Raw genomic sequence first — 9,219 nt, forward strand, 5'->3', positions numbered from 1 at the left:
ATGTATAGTTCGTTACAAAATAAAAATACTACAAGAGTAAACCTATATTACCTAACGCGGGGCCTGCGCCGCCCGTGGCGACCGTGCCTGAGCTACCACCTGCATCCGCCCGGTCCATCGCCCTTACCTAACCCTGCCATCGACACTCCAAGCCCGTGCCACCCCTAGGGTTCAGTGTAAGCGGAGCTCGAGAAAGGGACAAGAGAGAAGAATTATGTAGAGTTTGATTAGGGGTGGTTTGACTGGTCAAGTTGGGGGTATTTTGGTCTACACAAAAAATATGACTCACGTAAAACATCACGCCATGGACGGTAACATCACTGGAGGAAAGAAATCAAATTTGGATGTCAAACTAGGATTTTTTTTCCCTATGGCCAAGTAGGGAAGCTTATTTTAAGTTAGTGTCAAATAGGATTTTTTTCGCTTAGTTTATTGTTGCAAAATGAGTGTGTTCACATTGTTTTTTACTTATTGGCTTGTTGCCACTTAATAACCTTAATGGCTAAGCTCTCTGGTCCTAGCACTGCATGCACATTGGATTTTCTTTCTTGCCACTTTTCCGGCTGGACTTGGCAAGTTCTTGGCTCCCAAGTTTTCCAAGAAAGTCCTTGGCTCCCAAGTTTTCCAGAAAAGGTATAATTGTCCAAAAGGCAGAAAGAAAAAGGCAAACAGAAAGGAGAATTTTAACGACTAAATAAGAGTACAATAATCGGTCAACGAGAACATCAAGCATGGCTAATCCATAACAACTTCCCGATTAAATATTCTGTCCATAATCTTTTTGTGCCAGAGTTCCGTACATGGCAACGTGATGCTGCTGCAGGTGCTGACAAAGGCCAGAAAATTAAGCTAGTGAAAGTGTTTTGCCTAATCCAAACTTCAGCCACATCAGGATAAGAGCAAAGGTATATGAATGAGATCGACACTATTATACAATAAAAATTCCAAAGCACATGGAGCCATTTCTTTGAATAAAATAAAATATAATATAGTAGTAAAGACGGATTTAGGACAGGTTGGATCATATCAAAGACAAATTCATTAGGATTATTGCAGATATACACAACTTGTTCATCTTTTCCTGAGGAAAACTAAACATTCTCACCAGCCCCATAAGTGCCTTTTTAATCAACTTTTTTTCTGCAAGACATCTCCCGAGGAATATTCCTCAGGCCAAAAAGGCAAGGAGGCCATTGGCAACCTTTACACATAAATAAATGTTGCGAGGAGGCTACTGGCAACCTTTATACATCAGAGAGACCATCAAGGAAGAGTGGAAGACTGACCTGCCCACCTCCCCTCTCTCTCTTCTGCTGCGTTGCTGTTGAAGACTTGAGGTGAACAGGAGGGCGGTTTAGAGAGAGAAAGGGAGTACCGAGAAGTCGCTTAGAGAGAGAAAGAGGAGATGGAGGTGCAGGCTCACAATGGCTTCCTGCCGACAGGGAGGCAGCACCGGCTCCATGGCCACCCTCGCCACCAGCCTCCCACAGGTAGGTCTCTGCTGCAAGAACTCGTGCCATGCTGTTCTTTTCACCTCTTGGTTCCCTGTTGATAGTTTCTTGCTACTTTTGCTTTTCTTGCCCAGTAATCTTTTCCTATCTTCTATGTGTTTTCAAAAGAAGCTCTTTTTTTTTCGAGAATGTTTCAAAAGAAGTGTTAATCCTTGGCCGGCCAATGTTAGCTCTGTTTGGTTGGATCTTCGAAAAACTCGGTTTTGGTTCTTGGGGTGTTCTCTGCTCTCAAGTTTTGGTTCCTTCTTTTAATGTCTGCCCTTGTTATTGGGTTCTCAGGACCGGCTTGCATTTCGATCTATTGCTAATAGGATCAAGAGCTGTCTAGGAGGTTTATGATGGATTCTTTTCTCTGGCTTCCATTAGAAGCAGGAGCAACAAAGGCAGTGTTTTCGTGTTTTCAGGAATACATCATATGCTATCTTGTGATGTACTCCGCCAGATCAGTTCCGCAGAAGGGAAAAATTACTCAACAAAATTGCTTTCTGAAGATTATTAGCCTTTTGATTTTCGGGGGACAACTGAGGTTTGCAGTGTGAAGCACATGAGTGAGAGAGATTCTTGGTGTGAAAAATCTGGCTTATCTGCATATTGCCTGTCCAGTTGGCTCACAGCTTTTGTGACCGACCTGCCTTCTTTCTTCACAAAGCAAAAGAAAATTCCCTGAAAGTTCAGATACCATTGAAAATGCAGTTTGAAAAAGATGTAGCTGTGGACTTACTGATTTCTTCTTGTCAGAGTTACTGATCCATATATCTTTTGCAAACAAAATCCAGGAGACGATGAGTGGTGGGAGTACTTCCCTTGCCCCTACTGCTACATTGAGGTGGAGGTTCCGTTCCTCTGTGACCACCTCCACGAGGAGCACTGCTTTGACATGAAAAATGCTGTAAGGAAAAAACATTCAGCAACATCATCAGTTCTGAAAATTGGCTATGATCGGTTTGATTCTGGTTCATTTTCTAGCACTTTGATGATAGAATTGCTGTTCCTCAGGTGTGCCCGATCTGCGCCGACAACCTTGGGACCGACACAGCCCAGCATTTCAGGGACCAGCACTCACAGCTACTCAAGGTAAGATGATTTCCATCAGTGTCATGAACATACATTGCAATTTGCAAACCACATTGCAGCTCATTGGCATTGGCATTTGGTCGCAGAGGAGGAAGCCTTCTTCCAAGGCAAGAGGAGCAGCTGCCGCTGACAAAGAGACATGTGAAGAGGACGATGACTCCTACTTCGAGACAACCTCGTACATCGTTGGCAATCCGGTCGCTGACCATTCCCCTGACCCTCTGCTCTCTCAGTTCATCTGCACTGTCGCGCCACCTCCTGTCGATTCGGAGCCCGGCAATGCCAAGGAGAAGGATCATGCACCACCTTCCTTGTATGATCACAGGTGAGAATCGTGCAGATATTGCTGGAGCTTGAGGGCAAGCTAGATGCTCCTGAATATGACCAATGATGACTTAACTGCTTCCAATGCTGTTTTCTTCTTGCTTTAAGGGTGGATCCGGTTGTGATGGATGATGCATCAAGGCATGATCTTGAGGAGAGGCTGCAAAGAGTCGAGTTCGTGAAGCAGATGCTGATGACGACGATAGCTCAAGAATGATTCTGTTCTCCGGGGTTGATTTCAGCACTTGACTAGGACTGTTTGGGATCTTGGAATGTAGAGTTATTATGTCATTTTCGTTGAACCTGACCTTCACACATGTAACACCTACAATCTTGGATAACTGAATGACCAATCTTAATCATATAAGCTAAGCTTTGGTTATCTCAATTACCACTGCCTGTTTTTACACCAAAAGTAATAGAAGAAAATATATTGTCTCAGGCTCCAACAGAAAAAAAAAATCCAAGAAGTTCATAACCCAATAAAATGCAGGAATAATAAACTCAATTCGACAAAAAAAAAGTTAACATACATTCAATATCAAAATTTGCCCCAGACGGGATATACAGGTATGTGTCCTTATAATTGTGCAACACACAGAACCGCGAGAACCTAGAGCGTTCAGGGTTAGCAAATGAATCTCTTGATTCCATGGAGACATCAGACGTCCAAAATCCCAGATCACACAGGTTTTTGCAGGCTGTACCATTGTATCTGCGCCTTAGGGCTCAGCCAACCACATGTCTGCAAACGGTAGCTCTTGATTGCAGTCTTCAAAATGGCATGGCTAACTGCCTGATTCTCATAAATATCCCTTGGTAATTTGTTCCTCTAGTTCATCGAAGTTCCAAGCGTCGTTGACAGAATAGTCACCTGTTGAGCAAGCATGAAAACAGTGACATATAAAAATGCATTTCATCGATTGATCTGAGCCAAAGAGCCATATGTGCTTCAGAATGTATGGACATAATCCTCATATATAACTTATCAATGCAACTAAGCTTTGGAGTAGATCTAATTGGCCATCACCCACTTACCAATTGAGTCTCTCCGCAGTGCAGTTAAATGAGCACAGCTGTGGGAAAATGCATATATTGGATTTAGTCATTGCAGTGTATCAGCAGAAAAGAAATGGAGATATTCAAGGACTGTAAATCTAATGCCAAACAGAACATCGCGATTACTCCAATTCTCATATGAAAGATAATGTGAATCATTGACTGCATTCAGGGAAAAACACAACGAAATAGACCCTCAGGATATCACGTCAAAGTGGAAACAGCTGCAAATACTCGTAGAACTTTTTCAACCAGACCAATGACATGCAGAACTGCAAATACTCGTAGAACATGAAATTCTATCCTCATTAGGGGAGAAAATAAAATATGCTGACCTAGTAAGATGCTACCAGCATTCAAGAGTATTTACGAAAACACGTCTAATAACACAATCTTCTTTCTGAGGAAATCAAGAGGCAAGTACGAAAGGCCCTTTTATTCGGTTAAATCATGTTATACAGTAAGGAAGATGTGCACACACAAAAATAAGCTACTGCAAGAATAATGGCTCAGACCTTCGAAGTGCTTTTCCCAAGTCTGCACAGAGGGACCGAATGTACGTTCCTTTCGAGCAAGTAACTCGAAATATCAAATTTTGCCTGTAGATATGCAAACAAAATTAATTTTTAAGGGAAGTCCAACATGATATGAGACACTGATATGATCTATATTATCCATTTGGAGCTCTTGGTAGAGGAAGGAAGGAAGAATACCTGTCTTCTAAACTGCGCTCAATATCAAACTTATATATGGATATACGTCTAGGTGAAAGCTCTACCGTTTCACCTCTCCTTGCTTTGTCATACATTTTTTCACCGCCAACCTAACACCGATGATCAATTGCAACAAAAACACAATTTATGACCTATTATATTATGGTTAGCAGGAAAACCCCATGTGCCAGCACATTGAAGACAGAAGAAACTCAAGTAATTTTGTTTAGGAATCATAGCTTACTATTATTTTACAAAATGTTAAATGATTATTCAGCATCCTCTTTCCAGGCCTAGAGTATGGAATATATTGACAGTTCATCACAAGTGTGCAAATGACTAGCCAAGGGCCAGAAACCATATCCAAGTACAACTTCATGTCATTATTTGCTGCAGCCACGGAATGATAAGCTGGCTAGGGCAAAAAAAAGACACATCCTATATTTCAATACCCTTCCTTCTTTTTTATAAAAATAGAATTGTATCTGTCTATAGATTTGTAGCTAGAGAGAAGTGTGGCATGTTGTGCAGATCATCCAAGTTTTCAAGACATTCATCCATCATAATAGAAAGTTAGGAAGTCCAAAACTAACAACAGCATCACATAAACTACAAGGAATAGACAATGGTTTCAGCATATACAAGTATACCATGTACCTTAATGGCAGAAAACATCGGAGGAACTTGCCATATTTCACCCATGAATGATGCTGCTGCCTTTCTAATATCTTCATCTTTGATGTGTTCCCATGATTCCCTCTGAATAACCTGGTCATAAATTGCATATTTCTAAGGTTAGGCATAATTGCCATATAGTACAAACTAAAACATGTGTGATTTAATTAAGTCAATATGTAGCTAGGATTGAGAGACAAAAAACAAATGGATATCCCCAAGTAAAAAGAGAGATGACATAATTCAACATTTATTAAGGTCTTAATGGCAACATATCATGTGCAAACCTTTAGGGAGAAATATTATAACCAGCATTCATTCAGCACCAAATAACATCAAAATGAACACAATTTATTATGTCGTCTATGAAGTGCTATAACACCCTTTGAAATATCAACACCAAACTCACGATGTGTTAAAAGAAACAAAAGAAAGATATGCTCACTGTCAATAGTAACATTATGTTTTTTCTCTTCGATTGGTCATCCGTCACAATTTTCATAGCTCTGTTACCAATATAGTATGAATTTGTACTCAAAGATTTACATGCAGAGTAAGTTGAGAAGTACATGTATATTTTTATGTAATTATTCATGTTGATTTGGTGCCTCAACTGACCGACTTCCATGATTACACCTTAAAACCTCATTTGTGTTGGTAACTTGGTCTTATAAACACAGTGTGATTTCTCAGACATTGTATATACCAAAGGATAGGACCAAGATCATCACAATTCAGAGGATACATAAATTCAAAGGATAGCCATTGAGAATGAGACATTGATCATATCAGTCAATAAGGTAATCAGATTTTTTCAGAAAATTTCATGCACATTTCATATTGGTGGTAACATTAAATGATCCTTCAGTTGAATAACTAATTATGCATCTAACAGGTAGGTATCCTATTATGCTTCCACATATAAAATAATTCAAAAGTAGATCCATTTGACAGATCCTTGATTAGAAGAATGTTCTGTATATCATTGAAAAGATAAGATATATACTGGTGAATCTGCATCCCAGGTAGATGTTGCTTCTCCAAGTCGGAAAACACCACTATAGCCTTTAACCATTCCTTGGTATCTTCAAAATCATGAAAATATTTGGTCAGGAAATAGGTTATAAGTTGGCAAATGCTAGTGCAGGAGAGACGACTGCACGTCTTTCAGAATGTGGATGATATTATTACAAGTCATAATAATCTAGAACGACATGAAACTGAAATAGGGTAACTGAAAGGAAGAATGTTCCAGTAACCATCACAATTTCCCCGAAATGTGAAGATAAAGCAGTACCTGTCAACAACTTTGGTTGCTTTGCCCACACAAACAATCAACAATCCTGTTGCCATAGGATCCAGAGTACCCGCATGCCCAACCTGCAATCATAGGTACCGTAAACTCATCTGCGGAGCAAAAACCACATTAATGCACCATGAAGACTAAGGGTCACCTTTTGCACTTTCACTAATCGCCGCAGTTTTCCACAAACAGTAAATGAAGTCCAACCTGAGTTAGTAGAAAGACAAATTCAGCTTACATCATTACCAGAAAAGGTGCGGTTATGATACCAACCATGTGTAAGGTATTCAGATTTCCTAACTCAAAATGGCAAATCTAAAGCCTAAACTACAGAAAGCATGAACTATAGATCATAACCACATTTCGGAACTGTTCATGAACCTGCAGTGGCACATCTACGTCTGAATTCAAATACACCAAATTCATCAAAATCCACCCATTCTGCACTATAGCCACCAATTCGAAGAAAGTTCCCGAGCAAGCGTTAGAGCACGCAATGCCAAAATTTTGGCATGGTGGTATGCATAATTGCGCTGATAATTAGCGTCATCTTTAGCACCTAACAAAATTGCTACTGCTATCCCACACACTACAATCTAGTACTGATGCAGGTATTACCGAATTGCCTTCCCATGAGATGCGACCATTAATCAAAGTGTAAGGAAACACATCATCACCTTTGGGCTTGTCGACGAGCACGACGGTCCCGGTTGGCCCGTCCCATCGAGGCGGCAGCTCCGTCCTCCTGCTCGCGAGGTGCGGCCGCGGCCAGTCATCTTCCCCTCCTGCACTCCGCTTCACCTGCCTTGGCTCGCCCCCTGACCCCGTCGTCTTCTTCTTGGCCGTCGAAGCGTCAGCTTCTCCAGCCGCAGGTCCTTTCTTCAAGGACTTGAAGAACTCCTCCACCTTCCTCTCCAGCACCTCCCCCTTGTCCTTCTTACCGACCTCCTCCACATCTGCTTCCTTCTCTTCCTCGAAGAAGACGAGCCCCTTGTCTTCGGCATCGGCACCGGAGGTCGGCGGCGCGGCGTCGGCGGCGACGAATGCCTTGTCGAGGGACTGGTCCGGGAAGTACTTCTTCTCGAGGCGGTAGAGCATGCGGTAGTGCTTGTCCTTCTCCCAGGGCATGGCGAAGGCGTCGTGGAAGTAGAGCGCCTCCTCGCGCGCGTGCAGGCGCGGGAAGTCCACCACCTCCGGCCGCAGCTCCACCATCTCCGACGTGGTGGTGGGCTTGGTGCCCGTGGTGGCGTCCGGGTCCGGGAGCTGCCGGCTGCGGCGCTTGCGGAGGTACCGCCGCTGCGCGCGGTCGAGGGCGGGAGGCTGGTCCTCGTTGGAGTCCGCGGAGGGCGGCGGCGGTGGGCGGGGGGCGGCGGCATCGGCGTCGGAGGGGGTGGATTTGGGGGTTTTGGCGGGGCGGTGGACGAGGAGGTCGTAGTAGAGTGGGTAGGGGGTCGCGGTGAGGGAGAGGAAGCGGCGGGGGAGGCGGAGCGGCGGCGCCGGCGAGAGAAGCAGCGCCGCCGCCGCCGTGGCGACCGGTCGGGCGCTTCGAAGCATCTCGCCGTAGTTCCTGTCGTAAGGTTGCGCGACGGCGTTATCGCCGAGGGCACCGTTGGATCTGCGATGGACGGTCCAGATGGACGCCAGGGCACGAGCTGCAAAACTATTTGTTTTCTTCAACAAAATCAGCTGGAGTGCTGCCTTCAAATCGAATACTCAACCAACAGAAAAAAAAATTCAAACCAAAGGAAATTTAATAAGGGCTCCTTTGATGTATAGGATAGCAATATCATAGGAATAGGAAAAACATAGGATTAAGATGTCATGGTTAGTTGAATTCTATAGAGGATGAGTTGTGTTTGATTGTGTCAAAGTAAATTTTCCATGAGGTATGACCTAATGTTTTATTCCTATAGGATTTACACTACAAGATTTATATAGGATTAGTTCCTATAGGATATGTTCCTATGAATCAAAAACTAGTGTAGAAAAATTTCTATAGAATCTAAATCCTATGAATCAAAAGAAACCCTAAAAAAGAAAAGGTAAGCAATCTTTCGGCCCAAATTAATGAACCGAGGAACAAAAGAAAGTGTGAGAACCAGAAAAAAAATTAGCCGAAAACGGATAACCAAAACAAATCATGAGAAAAGAAAAAAGAAAAGAAACATCGAGGAACAAACAACGAGAGAAAGAAAACAACGAGGCAAAAAGAGCAACAAGAGAAACAACAAGCAAAAAAAGGCCAAAGAAAAAAGAAGAAAAACAGGGTTGAAAGTTAAGCAAGAAGACGAATAATAAGTACCTAAAAACCTAATGATTTAGATGGCTACTCAGTCCGATCTTGTATACTTTGCTGACGCTAGCGCGCAAGGCTATACCGTCCCGCAACACAGGGCAACACACGCACGCGTGAGCGTGCAAACACGTGGGAATCTCGCAATGCGACACGCCGTGGGACTGGGGCCGGGATATGGGGATCCTTAGTGATGGATTTGCGTCCTCTCGGGCTTGCCATTGGACGGCGTGCTAATTTCAGGGAGACATGGATACCAACTCTTAT

At 43.0% G+C, this 9,219-nt stretch overlaps 2 protein-coding genes across 2 annotated transcripts; one reads left to right on the forward strand and one right to left on the reverse strand.

Moving 5' to 3' along the window:
* The first annotated feature begins 1,236 nt into the window (after positions 1–1,236).
* Positions 1,237–3,300, forward strand: LOC127342126 (protein DEHYDRATION-INDUCED 19 homolog 6). Its single transcript, XM_051368065.1, has 5 exons — positions 1,237–1,490; positions 2,288–2,400; positions 2,508–2,585; positions 2,672–2,910; positions 3,018–3,300. Exons 1-5 carry the CDS (start codon positions 1,406–1,408, stop codon positions 3,124–3,126), a joined length of 624 nt encoding a protein of 207 aa, XP_051224025.1. The 5' UTR covers positions 1,237–1,405; the 3' UTR covers positions 3,127–3,300.
* Positions 3,301–3,424: 124 nt separating this feature from the next.
* Positions 3,425–8,215, reverse strand: LOC127342113 (uncharacterized). Its single transcript, XM_051368057.2, has 9 exons — positions 7,337–8,215; positions 6,811–6,866; positions 6,654–6,736; positions 6,363–6,441; positions 5,339–5,449; positions 4,682–4,791; positions 4,484–4,567; positions 3,948–3,985; positions 3,425–3,783 (listed from the first exon to the last, which is right to left on the reverse strand). The coding sequence occupies exons 1-9, from the start codon at positions 8,211–8,213 to the stop codon at positions 3,713–3,715; spliced, it is 1,509 nt and encodes a 502-aa protein (XP_051224017.1). The 5' UTR covers positions 8,214–8,215; the 3' UTR covers positions 3,425–3,712.
* Between the last annotated feature and the right edge of the window lie 1,004 nt (positions 8,216–9,219).

The sequence above is a fragment of the Lolium perenne genome, chromosome 1, assembly GCF_019359855.2.
Source record: "Lolium perenne isolate Kyuss_39 chromosome 1, Kyuss_2.0, whole genome shotgun sequence".
NCBI classification, from domain to species: Eukaryota; Viridiplantae; Streptophyta; class Magnoliopsida; order Poales; family Poaceae; genus Lolium; species Lolium perenne.

Excerpts from the sequence above, each read along its gene's own strand:
- LOC127342113 (XM_051368057.2), bottom strand. The coding sequence starts at position 8,213 with ATGCTTCGAAGCGCCCGACCGGTCGCCACGGCGGCGGCGGCGCTGCTT. Across the intron at positions 6,737-6,810 it reads GATTAGTGAAAGTGCAAAAG|GTTGGGCATGCGGGTACTCT; the intron begins GTGACCCTTAGT and ends CTATGATTGCAG. Across the intron at positions 5,450-6,362 it reads CCTGGGATGCAGATTCACCA|GTTATTCAGAGGGAATCATG; the intron begins GTATATATCTTA and ends ATTTATGACCAG.
- LOC127342126 (XM_051368065.1), top strand. The coding sequence starts at position 1,406 with ATGGAGGTGCAGGCTCACAATGGCTTCCTGCCGACAGGGAGGCAGCAC. Across the intron at positions 2,401-2,507 it reads GCTTTGACATGAAAAATGCT|GTGTGCCCGATCTGCGCCGA; the intron begins GTAAGGAAAAAA and ends GCTGTTCCTCAG. Across the intron at positions 2,911-3,017 it reads CCTTCCTTGTATGATCACAG|GGTGGATCCGGTTGTGATGG; the intron begins GTGAGAATCGTG and ends TCTTGCTTTAAG.